Here is a 23,621-nt window from a genome sequence, read left to right as displayed (position 1 = left end):
TTTTTTTCTGTTGAAAGACTAGCTCCCAGAGACCTTCTGACCTTAGAGTTCTTCACTCTGGAACCTGTTCACACTATTTCTTTATAAGAAAGATCCACAACTAGGTGCTAACTGGGGATCGTGGCACATTTTTTTAAATAGCCCAACATGGTTGTTGCTTGTTTTTTTTTTTTTTTTGGCAGCTGTGGAGAATACTAAACCTATGAGGCAGAAGTTCAAAAGTGGAATAGGTAACTTTGAACATTACACTGGCAGTCCACATAGCCAAACATCAAAGTCAGATATTAGCTTGCTCCAACAAGTAGGTTCAGGGTGTCAGCTATAACGGGCAGGAAGGCAGGTGTGGACAGCTTTGCAATTTGCAAGAATGTAAATCAGGCATAAAAAAATGTAGGTCACTGCTTGGAGCTGAAATAATTCGCCTCCCTACTCTCAATTGTATAGCCCTTGACAGACATCTTCTCTGTGCAACAGAATACTCAAAAATCAGCAGAATATATTCATTGAAAAAAAGAAGAAAATAAAGAATCTTTCACATACAGGTCAAACCAAGAGCCCTTTTCTTCAACCAGAGTATCTGGAATAATTTTACTACAAAAGTAAGTTAATACCAGTAGCTTTCAGACTAAGCTGTTAAGACAAAGATTTCTGCACACCCACCCATCTTCTTTCACGCTCTATAAATCACTTCTGCTTACACTACAGATGCTGACAACTACTGAGAGGAGCTGCCAGAATTAGCTTACCTGCAGATAGTAAACAAAACAGATGCTTCAAACAAGTTGTCCAGATTAGTCTAATTAAAGTCAAGCAATGATGTATACAGTTACCTGAGGGCAGCACCACACCTTAGACAGGAAATGTTTGCTATGTATTCACTTGTATATTCCCTGCAGCAAAACTGTCATGTCCATGACATGCATGCCCATCTTTAAACATCTTTGTACATGAGAATAGCCCCTCTGATTGAACCAGGTTCACCAGTGTTTTGTTTTGTTTTTTAAACAGGTGGATATCCATGTATGTCATACAGGAAACAAAGTAGATAGCATGAAGCACAACCTGTAGAGCTATGCTTATTTAAGAAAAAAATTCAGGGCAATTTTGTCCTTAGAGAAGATTTCTACAAACTCTCTCTGTTTTCTGTAGAAAAGGTTCCTCAACAGATCAGAAAACTCCACTACTATGACCATTTTTATTTCCCGGACTGCCCAGACCTGGATAGCCAAGGCTAGTCAGTTCATGGAAACTAGGCAGGGTCAGCCCTGGTTAGTATTAGGATGGGAAATCACCAAGAAACTTTAGGGTTGCAAAGCAGAGTCAGACAACTGCAAACCACTTCTATTCATCTCTTGCCTTGAAAACCCTATGGAGTGGCCATAAGTTGGCTGCAACTTGATGGCAAAAAAAAAAAAGTCAGTCACAATTTCACAGTTTCTTCCCTGAAGCTGCAATCGAGAGCAGAGAGGCCAGCAATAGGAGGAGCTGCTAAAATGCCCCATGACCTGTGACCCCCTTCCACACTGGATCCTGGACTAGGATGCTGGGCTGGTTGTGAGACTGAAAACAATTTCTTCTTCACTTGAAAATGTAAATTCTGTTTCTAACTACAGTGGGAGGGGGAAAGCAGGAAAGCTGTGCTCTGCAATTTAATCTAATTACAACCCACAATTTCAAACAAATATATTAAGTCTTATACGTTAGGAGGAATATGTGAAAAATAACAAAGCATTTCCACTTTGGGAGGGAACAAACTAGCTTTAAGCAGCCTCAATAAATCTTAGTCTGCATCTCCACTGATGATATATCTATTTTCATGTAAGGGCATTGGGATATATGAAGACAGTGGTATTTAAATTGACAGAGAGCAGCAGATTAACCTGACACAGAAGGGGCCAGGAACAGACAGCTATAATAGGACTCTCATATCATATTGACACAGACCTGCAATGTACACATGAGAGCTGAAAAATCATATTTCAGCAGCATCTTTCACAAGGAACGTTTGAATTTCTAAACTAATCTCTGTTAAACTGAGGGAGGGAAAGGGAAAGAGATGGTTAAGTGATCCTTTTGTGACTGATTTTTTAACTACATGGTAGGTTTTACCATATTTCTTTGCTAATTTAAATTTTTGCTACACAGCCCAAGAAAATCACCTTCCAATAGCCACAGAAAATTTAACATTCTAAGCAAATCAACCGAGGATGACTAGGACCTGCATTTTTAGATGGGTCTTTGTAATTTAATGGTTGGTGGGCGGTTTTATAGGGTGGTTTTATTTAATTGGCTTATTTTAAATGGTGTCCTTTTATTGCATTGTTTTAGGGTGTTATGCGCTGCTTTAGAGACTGTTACTTCAATAGAATATGAAACAAGGCAAAACATTAAGTGAGATTTTAGTAAAGCTCAGTGGCATCTATGCAAAAAAAATATTAAAAACATAGAAAAAACTTATAGCCTGTCTTTTTTTCGATCATGAAAGCTTTGGCCATGTTCATACAGTTCCCATCCAGCACTGGCCTGACCTAGTTCAGTTCAGCAAAACTGCTGCATGACGTGCTTTCATTTGAAAAAGAAAAGAGGGCAACTTCATACTTTTTTCTCCAGTGAGCCTCCTGATCCACATGGCTATAGTCCATGTGGATCCCACAACCCTAAAAATCAGCCTTGCTAGTGGAAAACAAAAGACAGACCTGCAATTCTTGCACCCATGGAACTCTGGATCTAACCCATATCTAGCATGGATTTTTACCTGTTATCCTTCATAGATAACAGAAAGAGAAAGTGCCAAAGCAGGACTACAGCTGAACATCAAGAAGACAAAAGTAATGACTACAGGAGAATTACACAACTTTAAGGTTGACAATGAGGAAATTGAAATTGTTGAAGACTTTCTATTCCTTGGCTCCATCATCAACCAAAAGGGAGACTGCAGCCAAGAAATCAGAAGGAGATAGAGACTGGGAAGGGCAGCCATGAAGGAGCTAGAAAATATTCTGAAGTATAAGGATGTGTCACTGGCCACCATGATTAAGTTAATTCACGCCATCATATTCCCTGTTACTATGTATGGGTGTGAAAGCTGGACATTGAAGAAAGCTGATAGGAAGAAAGTAGATTCCTTTGAAATGTGGTGTTGGAGGAGAGTGTTACGGATACCGTGGACTGACAAAAAACAACGACAAATCAGTGGGTTATAAATCAAATCAAGCCTGAACTGACCCTAGAAGCTAAAATGACTAAACTGAGGCTAACTAAAACTAAATTTTGGTCACATTATGAGAAGACAAGAGTCATTGGAAAAGACAGTCATGCTAGGAAAAGTTGAGGGCAGGAGGAAAAGAGGAAGACCCAACAAGAGATGGATTGACTCAATAAAGGAAGCCACAGCCCTCAGTCTGCAAGATATGAGCAAGGCTGTCAAAGACAGGACATTTTGGAGGACATTGATTCATAGGGTCGCCATGAGTCGGAAGCGACTTGATGGCACTTTACACATATCCTTCATAAGTGACAGCATGCTGAATGTAAGTTCACACCCTCTAGATCCCAGATTGACACTGCCAGTTTGGGCCATCAGGATTCTCATGTCAGTGACAGATACAAAATAACCTAGGTGATAAGATGGCCTACTCCTAACGCCTTAACATTATAATGAGAGTCAATGTGAGGTAGTGAATCCAGATGTTCAGGTCAGTTGCCTATGTTAACCATGAGCTATCAGCCTTGGGCAAGTCACTCTCTCAGCATAAGGTTTCCAATAAATACAATGACAATGGCAGTGACGACCAAAGAGCTGCTATGCAGACAGACTATATAGATGCAGTACTTTGAAAATCAGGAAATAGGATAAATCATAATTTTAAAAAAATAAAAAAGATTTAAGCCACAGTCAATTACTTTTATTCTTCTCCGTGGACATGTTATTCTTGTGGCAATTCAGAAAATTTAAAGAGATAAGCAGAATTTGTTCAAAATCTGATTAAAAAAATCAATGTATTTTGATTAAAAAGTCACTCTTATCTGAGCAATGCTATAATTGGGCCCTCCAGCAAGGCTGAGGTCAAATTGTCTCCACATTTGATCGCAGATGGTAAAATAAGAGCCAACCATGTTAAACATAGGCCAGTTATAAAAAAAAGAAAAAGCCTGCATAACCAGTTTACATATACTGTTCCTTCATAATTAAGCATTTCATGATAATACTTCTTTAAGTTCATATATTAAAATGTAATCTAACTATATAGTCAAATTTGGCAGTCTACTACAGCAGGATACTCTCCAAATGATAGACGTATATACTCCCCTTAAGAAGGAAAATAGGACATATCCTTAAAAAAATATTATGTATCCATACATAAAAATGGCACTCTTTCTGGGGCAACTACAGCAGAATAATCACCTCCTTTAGATTTAGTTTTGAAGAAACTACTATTCTCCTTTAGCAAAGTTGTGAAGTACAAGAATATCCAAATACTTCTCATTTTCATATGAGAATGCCATAGTTGTGATTTGAAGCCATCCCAGAACTGTTTCTTCCTTTATATTTAGAGCATGAACCAGTCAAAATGACGTTCATACCATTCATTTTTACTGGAACTTTCAAATCATGTTTGGCTTTCTTTCATTATAATTCATGGGACTAAAAGTGCTCTGTCTCTTTAAAAGAGCCAAGCTAATTAATACTTGGCTATCAGAATTTCTTTCACTTACAAACACTTTAAAAAAAGAGCTTTGTTTGACAAATTTAGAGTATTCAAGATTTAAGGGGCATAAAGAGCCAGTGGTAGTTATTAGTTTAATATTTCTTTTCGAGCTTCATTAGATTTTATCATCATTGACAATATGATAACAATATAGTAGCATAAACTTATATTGCAATTTCCTTTATAGTCATATTAATAGTTAAATGAGTTTAGTTAAGAATAAAATTAACACCAAAAGAGGTTAGACATTTATTGTAAGATACAGAAATCAATGGCAATACTCCCATTGATGGTAGTTACATCTTCTAAGTACATAAACTCCTTTGCACTCCAAACACGTGCAGGAAGCTTCAACCCATCTTGGTCTCATGCCTTTCTACATGGGGGAAGGAAATGCAGATTTTGCCATGTACACAACTGTCTTCCTGACTCAGGCTGAGAGCATCTCAAAAGGGGAAAAGGTGCCTGACTTTTCCAAGGATACATCTCATACTTTCTAGTGATATCTACATCACAAAAACAGAAGCAAGGGCAGCTAGTGTGTCATGCCCCCAATCAGCAGGCCAGACACAGATGAGAATCCTTGATATCAACAAGGATAAGACAAATGTGGAGGACCCACCTATCTTGGCCAAGGCAGCAGTTACATCCAAGGAAGAGTAGTCCAGGGAGACAACAGTCCCTGAACCCCATGGTCAGCAGCATAGTTCCTCCCAGAGACAACCACATCTCCCTGAAATCCTTTTTCAGAGGTCTCAGTCACTAAACTCCATACATTAGAAGTATCAAATGATTCATGAAGAGGTCAGAAGGAGCTTGGCTGGATCTTCTGGGCCAGTTCCAGCATGGAAGAGCTCTGGCTGTATTTTTCATTGGAGCAAGTTATCAGCCTTGGAACTCTCCAAGGTCCTGCAATTATCATCCAGCCTAGCTGCTCCCCTGGCTCCTGACAGACATTATCTGTGATGATCCCTCAACACAGTGACAGTACCTGCAAAAACTCTGTTCTTCCAGGACCAAGTCCAGATGGGGCAGTGCATGAAAAGGCCCTAAGAATTAAGCAGTGTGTCATAATGTATCAAGAATATTTTCAGTAACTAACAGCCCATTCCTGAGGTGGGGGGCTGAAAATGGTCTGGAGGCGGCGTGACCCCACTGCCAGCGTTAAGTGGCCTCTTATCATGGAATAAGAGGCACTTACACTGGCGGCGGGGGCAGTTCCATTGACACCTGGATGCCGCGGAACTGCACACCATTCCTCCAATGCCGCAGTCTCTCTGGGACCTAAATCCCAGAAGAGAAATGTGGCACCGGCATGGTGGGGGGCATTCCCGGGGGCGGAGCTGATAGTAGTCAGCTTCCAAAGCCCCCCCCCCCCCGCCCAGGAATGCCCCCTTGAACAACAGTGTTCCTGTGCCAGGTGTTTCCTGGCACAGCATCGCTGTTTTCTACGGGGGGAAATACCCATTTTCTTTTTAACTCTTTAAAAGGTAAAGGTCCCCTGTGCAAGCACCGGGTCATTCCTGACCCATGGGGTGACATCACATCCAGACGTTTACTAGGCAGACTTTTGTTTTACGGGATGGTTTGCCAGTGCCTTCCCCAGTCATCTTTTAAAGCCTTATTGCAGCCAGGCAACTCCTGCCAAGGGAGCACCTCAGTTATGATGTCCCCAGCTGCTGCAAGGCTCAGGAATGTGCTGAAAGTCTATCATAAAAGTTCTAGTCATTTAAGAAAGCTCTGGATAAAACATGAACAGTCCATATGCAACAGCAGAAAGTAAGTAAAAATATAATATGTACTGCGTAGATGGTTTTATGGCAATTCCATTATAACATAAAAGTGAGTCGTGGCCTTTGGCCCTTCTTGAGGCACCTAAGTAGAGTTTCCTGAAAAGAGACTCCTTGACTCAGATATGCCAGGTCCATTTTCTTATTCTTCAAAGCAACATTCTGGAGCTTTACTCTACATGTCTCCCTGTGGAAGGGTGGTGGCCCTAGGGCTGTCCTCCCCCACAGGAGATTGTATCTGGAATACAGCTGGTGAGGCAGCAAACAGGTGCAGAGAGGCAAGTCCAGTTAGGGAGGAGCAGGCACAATGGGCAGGGCCAGCAGACAAATCTGTAGTTTGGGTTTGACCCAGGACTCACATAGTGGGACGAGGTTGGCTGGCAGTTTCCACAGCCATGAGGGGGAGCACCTCTGGGCTTGTGTTGGACCTGGTAGGGAGGGGTGAGAGGGGATAGGGCCAGAGTCAGAGAGGGTTTTAAAAGCTGTAGACGATGGGTATGATGGAGGAGGTAGAGGATCCACCAGACGGCAAGGAAATGAAGTGAACTTTCCGATGCTGCGGGGAGAACATGACCACCTGTACAAAACAGATGAATAAAGAAGTCTCTGAACCTGGCTCCTGCATCTCTGTTACAGCTGTCAGGGGATGGAAGCTCGTTGAGTTTGCTGCGAGCACCCACTCTACCAGCACCAGGGTTGGGAGGCTGAAAATATGTATCCCCTCACCCCTTTTCTCACCCTTTCCCAGGCAGCCAAAAAATCTGTACCCTTTTGCATCCTTTCTCACCCTTCTGCCTGTGCCTGTTAACCTGCGGTACCAGGTTCTGGAAGAGGTAGCAGCTCAGTGATAGAACATCACAGTGATAGAAGATCTGCTTTGCATACAGAAGGCTTCAGGTTCAATCCCTGGTTGAAAGGACCAGGTAGTAGGTGATGTGAAAGACCTCTGCTTGAAACCCTGGAGAACCACTGCCAGTCGGAATAGACAAGACTGGCCATGATGGACCAACGGTCTGACTCGGTAATAAGGCAGCCTCACATGTGCATGTGCTCACTTGCTGCCACCAACCTAGTTTGTGGACTTTACTATAAATTGGGGAAGACCCAAATTACCCCTATTCCCTTCCAATACCCTAAGTAACACCTTCTTGCACAAGGGGATTGCTGCCTTGACATGGAACCGAGTCTGAGATGATAAAAACTCAGCAAAGTTTTAAAATATTTATTTTTTATTTAAAACAAGGAACAGTTGGCCTAAACTTTATTTCCAGAAAATATCTCCTGGCCTAACAGAGTAAAGGGAAACCAAGCAAGGAATTAAAAAAAAAGTTTAACTGGTCCCTAATTCACCTGTATTATTTCTGTGCTGACCCCAGATCCAATCCACAAACCCATAGTGAATGAACTAAGGGTACACTTTCCTACCCACAGCAGCTACTGTGTTGAGCAAGTCTTGGAAAAGCACACTGAGCTCTTGGAGGAAGAGAGTTTGAGTTTTCCCAGGCTCCTGCCCACCCCTAGATTGGTTACAATTTTCCCTTCAGAATGAGCAAGGGCCAATTGTAAGTCCTAAATTCCCCTGGAAGTGTTAAGCAGAAGAGAAGGACTAGTCTCTCATCTCCATAGAGAGAAATTCTTCATTAAGCATACAGTCCCTGTTGAGGAGTCCAAATGCAACAGAGGTTGCCCTGAATACCTAGGAAGGCCAGAAACCCTGTCAAAACAGAGAAAAGTATAATGACCCTGTGGCTCTAAGTCCATGATTAGACACACGGTAAGCTACTTCTGAAACTGAGATAGTATTCAGGCATCACAACAAATGGGTTAGTCTACCAGCAGGGGTGGGGTGGCCATTTAACTTACAGGGAAATTTTCTGGTGTTCCCCTGTCCTACAGAGCCTCAGGAGCCACTGCTTCAAGAGCCACTCGGCTCAGAACCGTCATCAGCAATGGCAGTCGATATCAGCTCATAAATTGCCTCCTCCTGCACTGCTTGCACTGAGCTGATTGGCCCTGCTGTGCTGGCTTGTAGCACTGCAGGGGCCACTTAACTTGATTTGCTCCAGAGCCAGTTTCACTTCCCAGCCTGCTCCTGTCTGCCAGATGTATATATCAAATCCCATCTGCCAGATGTGTGTATAAACCCCTATCCGTCCATTTCTTTGCCTACAAAAACAGTGGGCCTCTTTCCTATAGCGCCATTCTTGTGGTCAGGGTGGTTGCAGTGGCTGGTGCTACCTAATCGATTGTTATTTGTAAATCCAGACATCACAGCAATCCAAAACTGAAAGAAACCAACCACAAACCCTAATCTTTAATCCTTGTTTGGTGCTAACTTCTTCATTTGGACATCACAAGTAACCCAGATTTGATCAAATCAGGATTTCTTTTGTGTGTGTGCAAACCTGAGGAAATTTCAGAAGAAGTTTGTGCTGGCAAACCCTGCTGTTCAAAGAAAAAGTACCAAAATGTAAACAGGGAGCATCCCAGAAGCTACACATATGTAAAGTCACTTTTGGGATCCCAGCCTTTGTTCACGCAAGTATTCCACAATGCATTTTTTTTTAAAAAACTAAATCTCTGCTTACTAGTTTCACTAAGGAGCTCAGGCACAACAAAGCTGATAGATTTATTTACAGTGGGTAGGAACCATCAATGAGTGGCAAAGTTTCCTGTTAACAAGAAAGCTGAACAAGCTTACTGCAGCTGCTTTCATAAAGGATGGATTAGGACAACATGGCTGTGGGTTTCATTCTCTTTCACAGACCATGTGGTTCTCAGCACTGAGTGGTTTTGAGCACAAGAATGGAAAAAAGAAGAGGCTTAGAGAGCAATTCTAGGCAGAGTTATTGTAATCAAAAGCCCATTGAAATCAATGGGTTTAGACTGGAGTAACTCTGCAAAGGACTGTGCTGTTAGTTTAATATGTTAATAATGGGGATTCCATCCAGACAGCTGGTGAATTATTTATTTACAACTCAAAAGAATATGCCTCCTTTCCAAATTCACACAAGCATGTAGCCATTATAAAAAAGACTGGGGGGAAAAGAAGATATTCTCAGCAGGTAGTGCTTGTAATGCAGCTTAAATTCCACTAATGGCTTTTAATGCAGAGGAAGCAAAGCCTGGCAAATGTTATGGATTTTCCTTGCTGTGGAAATAACTTCTGTGCCATGCTACAAATAATCTGGTCTCTTCTCTTGTTTTCATTACACATAATGCATATTTAATAATATCATTTCACTTGTGAAAAGAAAAACACAGCTCGGCAGTAAGCAAAATAGCAGTTTTCGGTGACTTTTAGATTGCCCTGAGTACAGTCACTACAGTTACTTATTTACAATAGCCAGTTCCAAGAGCTCTGATCTCACAAATGTGGATGTTTTAACGTAAACATTAGTTTAACAAAACTAAATAGCATTCACTCTTTACAGAAACAAAGAGATTGTTGTTTAAAAAATATTCTCAGCCACCTAACAACATTTACCCACACGTTAGAATGGGTTTCACCTGGATGAAACTGTTGCTTGCTCCAGGTAAGTGACCAAATGCAATTCCAACTATGTTGACTCAGCAGCTGTTCCCACTAATTTCTATGGGACTTACTCCCAGGTATGAACAGCTGAACGACGATGATTCAATTTCTTGTATCAAAAAATCTTGACCATTTTTCAACATTCCTCGAGAAATGTTCTTGATTGTTTAGGTTGTATCCATACATTGCTGGATAGGGTACTACTGTTGTCTTACAGCAATGGCTAGCAACTGGGTTATCTTGTTTGAACATGACAATCTAGTTGTGAATGATTACTACAGTGCAACAATACCACAATATTCAACGAAGCATGGAAACAGACTTAGATTGTCTTGTTCTTGTTCCTAATCTGTGATGGACTCCCAAGGGCTCAATCCAGAAACAAGCTCAGCAAACAAAGCTATGTTCCTTAGAAACAATTATCTGAGCCCAATTCACTCCTGGCAGCACCATCAGGACCACATCAGGATTTTGAATGCCTTCCTACACTTGCTTGAACTGGCAAAACTGCTTCCTCCCCTCCTCGCTTATGTGACCTGGTAATGATGGCTGAATTCATGATAGTTGTGGCCACAGGAGAGGGTAACCGGGAGGCTTTAGAAGACTTCTCTGCTCTCCAGCACCAAGACAGTTTCCCAAGGGGCTATGAGCCCATAAGTTCTTTTCCTATGGACTCAGTCATGCTGGAAAAAAAGAAAATGATCCTCTGTGTATAAAGTCTGTGTATATTGACTTTATAAGTTTCACTGACTGACCGTGGACTTTACATTTGGATGTAAGATGTCTCATTGGCTGGAGAAGTAAGCAGGCGTCCCATTATTTGGGATACACTATGTTGTAGGCTTTCAAAATAAAATTTATTTACTGCACTGCTCTTTCTTTTTGACTGTAGCAACATTAACCATCTCACTGGAGTACTGAACTGTTTTGTTCTGCATAACCTACAGTTATTGCTAGAACACATCAAGCATTATTCATAATGCTGCATGGGACTAAACTCCATAGCAGCAAAGGCCATCTCTGACAATGTGAAAAATCAAGTCATCACAGTTACAAAATTTTATATACACTTTAGCACCATTTGCTTCAGGATCTTAACGGTTTTATATATTCTCAACAGGTTTTTTATGAATGTCAACATTAATAAACTGTACTAAGCTTAGGAAATTAACACCACTGCAGTGACCATATATGGCTCCATCCCATAACATTCTCTGGTACTCATCTACCATGAAAATAAATAACCATCTATGCTTTTGCAGTCAGCTCATCATGTTCAATGATCCAAATTTCAAAACAATACTTTTAAAGCAACAATATAGAATATGGGTGTATATATTCATTCAGAAGACAAAATTTAAAAGGCAAAAATGATTGTGTTTAAGTAAAAGTAAGAAAGGATGACACAACAATATAATGGCACTTTCACAGAATGGCAGCACTACCTGATTGGTCGATTCTCTTTACTATCAAAAAGCGAGAAGATGACTTCCAGTTCTTCTCCCAGATTGGAGCACATCAAACTCTTCATCTGAACAAAGAGATGGTGGCTGCTTACTTGCACTGGTGTGTCTTTCTTTCGATGACGGTGCTCCATCTAGGTGTTCACATCAACAACAGAAAAATTCAGAAAGGACACAATTATTTTTTTTAAAAAATACAATGATTGAAACAGAAACTGACTAAATTCCCCCCTACTAAATGTTATTTTGGATGCCCTAAGTCTTTAATTTTCAAATCATTTTCACCCATTCTTTGCCTTTTATCTTTGCTCAAAGATGTCTTTTGTCTTTTGCTCAAAGATGCTCACAAGACGTTTTTACAGAAAGGAGTTTTCTTTCTTGTGAGTAGAAGACCACAGCTTATGAATGGGGATGTTGGGCATACTTGCATGTCAAACATTTACTTTGATTATGATGGCTTTCAAAAACTACAAGAGCACTATTTGACTTATTACTATGGTTCAGGGCCTGTGCACTAGATGGAAAGAAGTTGGGGTAGCAGTGCACATTTCCACAATTCAAGACCAATCACTTAAAACCTAGCTGAAGATGAACCTAGTGTCAATCTGCATCAGCTTCCTGTGTGTTTAAAAAATACTGCAAAACTCTCAGCTATTTCTGTGAACACAGATGCACACAGACATCCAATTTAACCATAGTTAAATAAACATGTGGACAAAACCCAGCTTGTATCAGGCTCACAAACACTCCTGGCTCTTCTCCCCTCTCTTCTCATTCAGAATGCTATGAAGGAATATAACACTAATTTCAGTTATCTTTGATGTACAAGAGCAGGACACAGCCCAAGTGCAGGTAGCTTTCCCCCCACTAATCAGGATCTTAAGCCACGATTAAACCCTGGTTTTAAATCCCAGTTTTGGGAGGAAAACCAGTTAATCTGTATCCTGCATTCACGTGTAAGTGTTAATTGGAGTTAGTCTTTAGCCAGAGTTAGTCTCACTATATGTGAGACAGGAAGAGAGATGAGCCAAGCACCTTCATAAACCTGGAACAAGATGGGTTTATGGACATTATTATTTATCAGCTAAATTGGACATCTGAACACAGCATAGAGAACTGGTGTAAAGTGAAAATGAGTTATTTACCTACCAGTCTATAAAGCTCTGTAATGCTTATCTCCTCTGGATCCACCATAGCATACTCCTTTCTTGGAACCAAGTCTAATCCCAATTGTCTGCAAGCAAATATTGAAAGAGGCTGGCTAGTGAGCAACATTCTAAGGACCCAGGATAAAGTTGTCCAAAAACGTATTTAGGAGGAAGAAGTCAATTCACTTCCTTGTATTCATCATCTACTAGAATTCTCCAAAACCAACTGACAGAACCAAGCAAGTCTGCCTATGCATTTGTCCAAATAACTGAGTCCAACACGTAAAGCTGAAAATTTATAGTCACTATGATTATTCAAAGTGCAACACATACATTATGATTGTAATCTTTACAATAAAGTACACCATTATTTTCTAAACCAGGACTTTCTCTTATAAAAGACCACTGATTTTCAAATGCAAAAGAAGCATAACTGGAGATTAAATAACGATATGAAACAAGAAATAATGAATGAGGACATGGATGAAAGTAAACAGGGGAGTCGCACAAGGATCGGTATTGGGGCCGGTACTATTTAATTTCTTCATAAATGTTCTGGAGCCAGAAGTGAGCAGTTTAGAGGCCAAGTTGGAAGGCACAAAATTATTCAGGATGGTGAAAACCAAGGTCAACTGTGAAGAACTCCAAGAGGATCTCCACAAATTGGATGAGTGAGCAACAATGTGACAAATGAAGTTCAATGTTGGTAAGTGTAAGGTGATTCACATTAGGACAAAAAATCCCAACTTCAGGAATATGCTAATGGGGTCTGAACGTGCTAAGACTGAGAAGGAAATATCTTGTGGTCATAGTAGATAGCTCTATGTTGGGGACTATTAGGAAAGGGATTGAAAGTAAAATGGAAAATATTATAATGCCCCTGTATAGATCTATGGTGCAGCCTCATTTGGAATACTGTGTGCATTTCTGGTCGCCATATCTTAAAAAGGACATTGTAGAGCTGGAAAAAGTACAGAAGATGATATGGGGTTGGAGCATATTTTCTATGAGGAAAGGCTGAAGAGTCTCGGACTTTTCAGTTTAGAAAAGAAACAACTAAGGGGGGACATGATAGAGGTTTATAAAATTATGCACAAGGTGGAGAGAATTAACAAAGAGAACTTTTATCCCTCTCCCAAAATGCTAGAACTTGAGGGCATCCAATGAAGCTGATGGAGCTCTAAATTAAAATGCAAAGGCTGACATGCTTTAAGCCGCAGTGCCATTCTCTATAGTAATATTGCAATGCGAAAAGCCCACTGGGTTCATTTTTCTGTCATGCAGCGTGTCTAGAAGAGGGATGAGCTGGCTGGCTTTGCAAATTCCACAAGGTACTGTCAAAACAGCAGGAACCCTACCTGGCAACATTCAGATCACATTCAACATCAACTCCTTGCTCTATGAATTTTTTATTTGCAGAGCGGGTGACAATATTATGCATTTAGTAACAGAAAAGTGAAAGGCTTTGATACAGCACAAGTACAACAATCTTAAACACAGGAAGAAAAATGCTGGTTTGCTCTAAAAATTCTAACATGACACTTGATTTACCCAGTGTTTCCAAACAAGTATTCAGATGAGAGCAAAGGCATGCATTCAAATGCTTTTTGCTTGTGTGTTGGGTTTTGTTCCTGGTTTATAAGTGTTCTTCAAAATGGATTGGGTAGAAACTAATCTTGCTGTGGTTGCTGCAGAATGAACCTGAATCTTGGTGCAAGAACCTTGAAAGTTACCATGTGAGTGAGGGTGCAGATCTGATGAGATTCCCCTTGGTAATTAAAATTCCAAATGGAGATGCAATGAGCTTTTTGAAACCACCATCACAAAAGGCCCCTTTATACATTCACCCAGTAGAGTTGGAGTTCATTTCTTTGGTGAGGAACATGTGTACAGTTGAGGAAAATGTGTACACTGCCAAGTTACACATCTGGAGTGTATTGTGTAGGTACTTCATACTTGACTGATGTGCTTCCTTCCACTCATGTAGGAAAGGAGCATGGCTCCAAGCCCATGGTTGAAATATTCATACACACGCCCCAATGGCATGAGAAACATCAGGGGGCAAGGGCTCCCATATTACAAACGGGTGATATTTGGCAATAAGGCCTCATTAGTCCTTCCTTTTGTTGTGATATATACTTCCTATTGGAAGCTGTTTGCCTGAAGAAACCCAGGACTCAGATAAATTAGTTTCCTTGTTAGCATGAACAAAGCAATTGCACTAAAACATCACCATCACTTTCATAAGTGCTTTAACAAGTCATTTCTTACTCACTCATTGCCCCAGTCCAAGCGAGCAGTGATGTGCCGTTTGACATCCTTCATCCTATCATGGGTAAGATGGCCCACTAGTACCTGGCGTCGCAGGTCTAGGATTTCATTCATTATGTGCCATAGTCGGTGAAAGAGGTCCCCTTCATTTCTCTGTCAAATGCATAACCAAATCCTTAGGCTACCAAAGTCACTATATTGAGTACATTTCCCCCTGCAAGGTCACCCCTCACTAAAGACTCTTACCTGCTCTGCCTTGCCTGCTCTGCTCTGCCTTGGCTGCCCCCTCCCCCATTTGCCTCCTCAAGTTAGCAAGAGGTGGACAGACTGTGCTGGGAATTAGCATACAGGTAATTTAAGGATTATAGCATCTATGCTGCATTGAAATAACCAGACTCTTTCAAAGAAAACAAACAACAAGATCTCTGTAATGCGGTACCAGATGTGATAATCTGTCTACTTTTTGCTCCCACTTAAGACCATTGCTACATTATTAGTTAGGCAAATGTATCAGCCAATATCAATTTTGGTCAGAGCCACAATCACTTCTGGGATCACAGCAGTCAACACATTAAGAAGGTGGCACAACTGTTACCATATATAGTCAGGAAGATACGTGCACACTAGTCCCATCTCCGTGTGAATGTTACTTTCTTTCCAATTGGAGCCCAAATCAACACCAAACCAGCTTATACATTAAAAAAAAAACCGAAACCTTCCCTCCACACCGTCTCACCTAAACTTTGGCTTAGGATCTAAGCCCAGCTTAAGGAATGCCCTCAGCCTGGGCAGTGAGCCACACAACCTTATTACAGGATTTGTTAACACAGTGGTGAGGTGCCTCTACAAAAGAACACTGATAATCCAAATGGAGTGAATGCAGAAGTTTATTAGGTGAAACATCATATATCTGGGCTGGGAAATCAGCAAATTCAAGCCATCAAAATAATATCAAAACATTCAATATCAAACATCCAGTGCCCAACACTAGAAAGCCCACTAAAACAAGCAAAATGATACAAGCACCCACACAAGTTTGCAACAAATTCCACTCAAGAGTGGGGGGGGGGGGAGAGAGAGAGAGAGATACAAGAGATCAAAGAGGTAGAGCAGGAGAGGAAACAGAAATGATCATATCTATCTGTTTATACAATGGTGAGCATGTAAGATCCTGATGAATGCCACCCCATTGCTGTTATCAGTAGACACGGTCCAGAGCCATTCAGTGTGGCAACTGGTTCTAATACAGATCTATTGTCCAAGGAGTGGGCACAGTTACGGACAGGGAATTAATCTTTTTACAGTACATGTCACTTGACTGTAAAATCCATTGAATACACTTTCCTGCAAGTACTATTTTAGCACTTTATAAAGTCAGCCTTTCTACTACTTCTGTGCATCAGATTTTTCCTTTTGCAAAAACAGCTGCTTCAAGGTTTATCTCAGATCAAAGATGCAAGCCATTTATAAAGAAGCCAGTTTATCACACTAGTGCTAGAGAATCTTCTCATTCTGTTCTCATTTAAAATTAATTCAGTTGACTGAGATTTTAAACTTCTTTCTGCTATAATTTAGATCCTTATGTTTATGGGTGAAACAGAAAAGCTACGCTTTCTTTCTGTTATGATATATACTTTAATCCAGGTGGGGCAACCTGACTCCCATGAGCAGCTTCCCTGCTGGATCACAAACTTTGTGCGCAGTATGAGTTCTGCATTAACTGGCAGTCAGTGCATACGTTCTAGCTGTGACAAACGTTACCGATGAAATGTAATCACACAGGGGGGAAAACGAGCAAGCTAGAAAAACAAGTTGGAGGTGTTTAGCTTGATTATAGTCTGCTATCTCTATTTAAAAAGGTGAACAGTTTAATAAAAATAATAAATGCTGGTGTTGAAAAGAAAGCGTGGAAAAGGTGCGCATACAAAAGCAAATCTTAACGTACATTACAAAGTAACTGGCCTTACTATTCATAGAATATCTAATTTAGAAAAATTAAAATATTTTGTTACTTTTTCTCTGGAAAATACACTAGACACTTTCTAAACTGGGTCTCAGAGCACTCTTACCACATAAAGTTGTTTCCACATTGTCCCCCAGTCTCTTAAAGTTGATGTCATCTCTGTGATAACAGAGTCTTCTGTTGGGACAACCATTTCAAATTGCCTGTTGAAATAAGAATTTTTTAAAAGAGTACTAATCTATCATGTAATTTTGCTTTTAAGCAGCATTAAGAACAAAACATACAAATGCTAGAACTGATGACATGATATGGGATTTCCATCAGCTTTAGGAACTTCTGGTTGTAGGAATGCTTAGCTTTTGGAATAACATAGATGAAGGAGCTTATCATAATAGTTCTAGAGGCTTCTATCACAATTAGTTGCTGCACTGGAGGAACAAGCCTTCTTGAGAGGGAAGGTGAGAGGAAGAAGAAATGGGAAGGAGTGCATAAGCCCACAGGGTACATTCCATCCCTTTACTTGACCTTTAAAGATCCACAGCCTCCTTTGCATTTTAACATCTTTGTTAGGGGTATGCACTGAAAATTTTTGCGATATTTTTTGGATTTAGGTATATTAGACCCATAAATTTACAGATTTACACCCCCCCAAAAAAAGCCCCTAACTTTACCAAACTTGGGAGGTCATGTAAGGAGAGGCACTAGATGCTCCACTGCAAATTTGATGCCTCTACTTTTAACCCTACCGCCCCCAGAGCCCCACAAATATTCCCCATAGCCTTCAATAGAGCCATGCTCTTTAAATTTTAAAGAACTGCCAAATCTGCCACCTGGTGCAAACCTTTAAAAAGCCACATTTTTTGGGATTTTTCAAATAATGCTTTTTTGAATTGGTGCCTTTTTTTTTGGTTCAGCATATCTGAATGCACACCCCTAATCCTTCTACAGCTCAAACAGGACTACCTCATCAACCTATATTTTTTCCACTGTCCCCCAGCCTTTGCTAAATTATTGAAGTCAAAATTTCCACCTACCCTTTGTTCTTAACACATGCATTTTTCAAGTGAACATAGTTGGATGGGAAGATACCCTGAAAAGAGAACAGAAATTGCTAAATAAATGCAAAAACAAGTTAACAAGCCACTGAGAACAGAGTGAAAGCTTGGGATAAACGAATTATATAAGAGAAAGCTGTGTCTGCATTACAGAAGAGGTTTCCAAAAACTGCATTTAGATATTTCACAGATTTAGTAAATATTATCAGCGACAACAAATACTACAGTATAACATTCATGCCTTCAACTCATCAGAAAAGGGACATTCAAAAGATTTGGGGAAGTGGAGATGAAATCCCACTCTAAGTCATGACAACTCCAATGAAACTGGAGGTTGAGGTCTGGGCAATATATCCACATGTCTGGTTGCAAAAGAGTGGCAATATTGCACTGCCGTTTCAGAAACTATGTTTATCAGAAAATCTAGAGGAGGCAAAAACAAGATGGAGGGTTTTTTTACCCCTCAGTCTCCCTTTCATCTCCTCTTCCTTATCCACCAGCTTGTTAAGCCAGAGCTTCATGACGATTACCCATTATATTTTCCTCACTGTCTCCCCAGGTCTACGTGATGAGTTGTGCACTGCAACTTCTGTGCTGGGAACTCAGTTTGCAGACACATGTGGGCCTGATTGAGATGAAGATTTAAGCTTTCTCCCCACCTCCCACTCCCAAAGTGCATGTGGTTTCCCCAATGGTGCAGGGCAGAGGCTTAAGGACCTCTCCCAACATGTTGCATTCCTGATCTGAATCAGTTCACATATACCTAGGAATTAAGTTCCCAGCACAGAACTTGCAATGCCCATCTGATCATGTGAACCCAGGGGACGGGGATATAAAGAAATAATTTGTAGGGTAGGGCCCAGTGTCCAAGAGGTGAGGTAAGTGTACTCTCAGTTATTAGTCAGAAGCTCACCTGTTCCTGAGAAGAGTAGGGAACCAATCTCTTTCTCAGCCCTTTTCTGCTGTTGATAGCTTCTTCTAACTTTATAAGCATCTTTCAGATGGTTTACTGTAGCAGCCTGGGTTACTGAAGCTGGTTTTCTCAAGCTGCCTTTGGGAAAACAATTTTCCCTAGTGCTGGTCATATTCTACCTTATGTTCCCCGGGCTCTACAGAAAAATGGAACCAAGCTGTGCCTCCAACGTGGCACACTCGTGTACTGTAGCACACGTGAGGAGTGATGGCCCAAGCACTGATCCGGAATGAGATCATCTTCAATAAGTCTTCTATAGGCCCCAAACCCACAAACTTTTGCATGGTAGAAAAATTTGTCCTTCCTCCAAATCCTTTTTCTAATAACACCAAAGGCAGCCTATCACAGGTCCCAGTTTCCCTCCTTTTTGCAAAAATGTGTGTGTGTTTTGAAAATGTTGCAGAGTTATGCTACATAATATACTAAACTGTCTTAGAAAATATAAATATTCCCTCTGTAACATTTCATAAGAATATTTCAAAATGACTTTACATGCATTTTCATTTTCCCCCAGATTTATAAATGTGAACTTGTCTCTTACCTTGAGATTTGGGTTCTTTAAGGCAAATCCTCTGTACCAGCCTGCAGAGAAATAATAATCAAGACATAAAATTACATTTTCCTTTGAAGTGATATATAGTTTTCTCTCTCGTATGGTCTACAGTAACAAAAAAAGTAGCACAGTGATTCACAGGGTGCAGTTCCGTCCCCAGTTATAGTTGACAAAGTCCTTTGCGCATCAGTGTTCAAGATTGCTGTCTTCCCCACACCCCAAATTTCTACTTCACTGGAGATATATTAATGAGCTTTGGTACACAATGAGCCCTTGAAACCTAGCTGTTAGATACCTGAAGCAAAAGAATTACAGAATCCCGTGGCATTGCTAAAAACCCTAGTTGCTAGAATATTGCATTCAGAGTTATCCTCAGCTCTGTATCAGCAACAATGGTCAATAAGGATTTTGTCCACCAACATAGGGAGTCCCTTCACATAGATGGGGCAGAATAGAGCTAAGAAAAAAGTGTATATGGTTCCTATACAATCAGAGCACAGCTTGACGTTTAGATCTACTTTCCTCACAGGTATTTAGATCTTTGATTACACATAAAAGCAGAAAAGACACCTATAGTCTGGTTATTATGTTTTCATTTGTTGGCTGTTTTCCTCATAGAGTCAGAAGCATTGGCTTGATTTGAGATCCAAGATACAATGCCTTTCACCAACATTCCTCGTAACACACAAATCTCTGGAGCTGATTGCCTTTTGATCATGGAGAAAGTGGAGCCTGGTTAAATTTTTCTATTAATTGGGGTCATCTACTGCAAACATTAGTTATGAAAGATCCTGCCTCAATGTAATTGGGTGAGATGACCTCAAAGTCCCGTCCCACCCAACAGTTTTGTGCTAATGTCAACACTTACCATCACATTTCTCTAGTATTTGAACAGTGTCTCCAATCTCCAGTGATAAGCCATGAGGGACTGTTCCTCGAAAACCTGCAATTACTGTAAGAGATATAAAATTCTAGTTAATCACACTTCATATAAAAAAGAGCCATATTAAACTTTCACGCCGTAAGGAAAAGCATGGCAGTTAATGAGCAGCGTTTTTTTTCCGCCTCTAAAACTCACAGTGCTGTAGGCACTATCAACTATAAATATCACATTATGAGTATGGCGGGAGTATAATAGCCTCTTATTATTTTATCCAGGAAAGGAAGAGGAAAAGCTTTGCTTAACAATAAGAAAGAGAATGTATCAAGAAAGCATAGAACTGGAGACTCACACACACACACACACACACACACACTGTCAAGGCTATATTTCACTCTGGAAACAGTATCAATATATATATTATAATAGGCAGCACTGTGGATGGATGATGAATGGCTTTTTTATGCAACCAGGCCAGCATCACGACAACTAAATTGTAGTCAGACCTTAAGGGTAAGAAAGAGCTTGGATCTCAATGGCCACCCTACATATTTAGTTCATTTCTAGGCATCAACCTGTTAGAAAGAAACACATTAATAAGGATACAACTGGTTGTAATAAGGATACAACCAGTTAAAAACCACAGGTATAACTATCAGAATCTCATTTCTAAAAGATTCTCTCTTTATGACCTTATGAAACCTTGCATCATGTAACAATCTTTAGAGAAGCATGGTTCAGAGTATTTTTGCTGGTGGCATCCATAGTGTGCTGTAGCTGGCCTAGGGAGGTTTGCCTTTTTGCACTGGTTGACTGCATTTTTCAGGACAATGAAGACTTTCCTATACATACTAAAACTTTGTTGGTTACTTTCACAAATCATATTTACAGTACAATCCGATGCAGAATTACTCCAGTCTAAGCCTCTTGAAATGAATAGCCTTAGACTGGAGCAACTCTCCTTAGGGTTACACTGTTAAGCCCGCTTGTTTTATCAATGTTTTTTCGTGTTTGGGGGTGCACTGAAATTGTTTTCATGGCTGTTGAACTGATTTTGGTCTCTCACATTCCTTGAGAAAGAGCAGCTAATAGAGACAGACACAGCAGAAGCTCAAGACCGGAATCCAAGTCTTGATAGAGGCTTTTAGGGAAGTTGAGAACGATGAGTCATGACCTAAGGAGTGAATCCTCTTCCTCCTTGATATGAATATTTCAAAAGAAGCTTTACATGCATTATAATGTGGAATAAAAATGTGGGGAGAGACAAGAGTGATCAGGACATGATCAGGACATGAATACATTATCATCATGAAACAGGAGCAAAACTAGCACTATCATTATAGCACACAGACAGAACAGGATAGAAACTGCAATTGGTAGCTGCAAAAAGTTCAGAAGATGAAACTATGGATGCAGGCAGAAAGGAAATCCATCAGACCATCTGAGAAAGCAAGGGTCTAACAAGGAGGAAGCAGCTGTGGAATTGCAGATGTGCACGGAAAATTACTTATCAACCCAATCAAGGAACGGCAATGATATTTCAAGTTCCAGCTACATGACAAATTGCCTTGCAAGTACCAGCTGCTCTCTCAAAGACATGGCTTGTGAACAAGTCCAACAATGGGAAGTGGAGGGGGGAGGGAAATGCACAAGGATAGTGGCATCCTGAAGAAACTTCCTATTCTACCAGTTATGAGCTGTACAAAACAAGTATGTGTGCAAAAAATTTTAAAAAAAGAAATCTGAAATCATCCATACTTTGGCATACCTTGAATAATTTAAATAACACATGAATTTGCATACAGTACACTGCAAGAAGAGTTGGTTTTTATATGCCGACTTTCTCTACCTTTTTAAGGAGAATCAAACTGGCTTACAATCTCCTTCCCTTCCTCTCCCCACAACAGACACCTTGTGAGGTAGGTGGAGCTGCAAAGGCAGAGTTTAGTAGCAGAAGTGGCAGATTTCAATGAAGAGAGAAGAGAACTCCCAGCAAGATTCAAATGGTCTAGAACAGTGATGGTGAACCTTTTAGAGACCGAGTGCCCAAACTGCAACCCAAAACCCACTTATTTATCACCGAGTGCCAATGCGGCAATTTAACCTGAATACTGAGGTTTTAGTTTAGAACAGGGGTGGGGAACCTTTTTTCTGCCAAGGGCCATTTGCATATTTATAACATCGTTCGGGGGCCATACCGGGCGTAGATCTCCTGGTGTGTGTGTGTGGGGGGGGAAGCTAGGGTTGCCAGGTCCTCTTCACCACTGGCGGGAGGTTTTGGGGGTGAAGCCTGAGGAGGGCGGGGTTTGGGGAGGAAGACTGCACAGCCATAGAGCCCAATGGCCAAAGTGGCCATTTTCTCCAGGGGAACTGATCTCTATTGGCTGGAGATCAGTTGTAATAGCAGGAGATCTCCAGCCACCACCTGGAGGTTGGCAACCTTAGAGGAGGCTATGCAGAGAAGGCTTGGAGGGTGCCTCAGCTCCCCCAGGTCTTCCCCCTCCTCCCAGGTGGGAAGGCAGCCAGCGGTGGGCCCAGGCAACCAAGGTGCCAGGGGGGCGCAGCTTGCAGCCTGCGGTCGATCTGCAGGGAAGGAAGGAAGGAAGGAAGGAAGGAAGGAAGGAAGGAAGGAAGGAAGGAAGGAAGGAAGGAAGGAAGGAAGAAAGAAAGAAAGAAAGAAAGAAAGAAAGAAAGAAAGAAAGAAAGAAAGAAAGAAAGAAAGAAAGAAAGAAAGAAAGAAAGAAAGAAAGAAAGAAAGAAAGAAGGAAGGAAGGAAGGAAGCAGGGAAAGAAGGAAGGAAAGAAGGAAGGAAGGAAGGAAAGAATGAAGGACAGAAAGAAGGAAGGAAGCAGGGAAAGAAGGAAGGAAAGAAGGAAAGAAGGAAGGAAGGAAGGAAGGAAAGAATGAAGGACAGAAAGAAGGAAGGAAGCAGGGAAAGAAGGAAGGAAAGAAGGAAAGGAAGGAAGGAAAGAAAGTAGGAAGGAAGGAAGGACAGAAAGAAGGGAAGAAAGGGAAGAAGGAAGGAAAGAAAGGGAAGAAGGAAGGAAAGAAGGAAGGAAGGAAAGAATGAAGGACAGAAAGAAGGAATGAAGGACAGAAAGAAGGAAGGAATGAAGGACAGAAAGAAGGAAAGGAGGAAGGAAGGGAAGAAAGGAGGACAGAAAGAAGGAAGGAAGGAATGAAGGACAGAAAGAAGTAAGGAAAGAAGGAAGGAAGGAAAGAATGAAGGACAGAAAGAAGGCAGAAAGGTTGTCCAAAACAGTAAAATAAAATGTAAACAT

At 40.9% G+C, this 23,621-nt stretch overlaps 1 protein-coding gene across 2 annotated transcripts in view; it reads right to left on the bottom strand.

Moving 5' to 3' along the window:
• The window catches only part of DOCK4 (dedicator of cytokinesis 4), a 296,938-nt gene that overhangs the window by 150,860 nt on the left and 122,457 nt on the right, over window positions 1-23,621 (bottom strand). For both annotated transcript variants that reach the window (XM_056846241.1, XM_056846242.1), the window contains exons 2-8: window positions 20,329-20,412; window positions 19,449-19,489; window positions 17,914-17,969; window positions 16,986-17,082; window positions 14,921-15,069; window positions 12,647-12,731; window positions 11,480-11,631 (exon numbers count right to left, since the gene is read on the bottom strand). In XM_056846241.1, the coding sequence (XP_056702219.1) occupies window positions 11,480-11,631; window positions 12,647-12,731; window positions 14,921-15,069; window positions 16,986-17,082; window positions 17,914-17,969; window positions 19,449-19,489; window positions 20,329-20,412 (664 nt within the window). The remainder of the gene's footprint in view (window positions 1-11,479; window positions 11,632-12,646; window positions 12,732-14,920; window positions 15,070-16,985; window positions 17,083-17,913; window positions 17,970-19,448; window positions 19,490-20,328; window positions 20,413-23,621) is intronic.

Source organism: Euleptes europaea, chromosome 3, assembly GCF_029931775.1.
Source record: "Euleptes europaea isolate rEulEur1 chromosome 3, rEulEur1.hap1, whole genome shotgun sequence".
Classification (NCBI taxonomy): Eukaryota; Metazoa; Chordata; class Lepidosauria; order Squamata; family Sphaerodactylidae; genus Euleptes; species Euleptes europaea.
The sequence above is the reverse complement of the archived record's forward strand: the minus strand, read 5'-3'. Positions and strand labels throughout refer to the sequence as shown.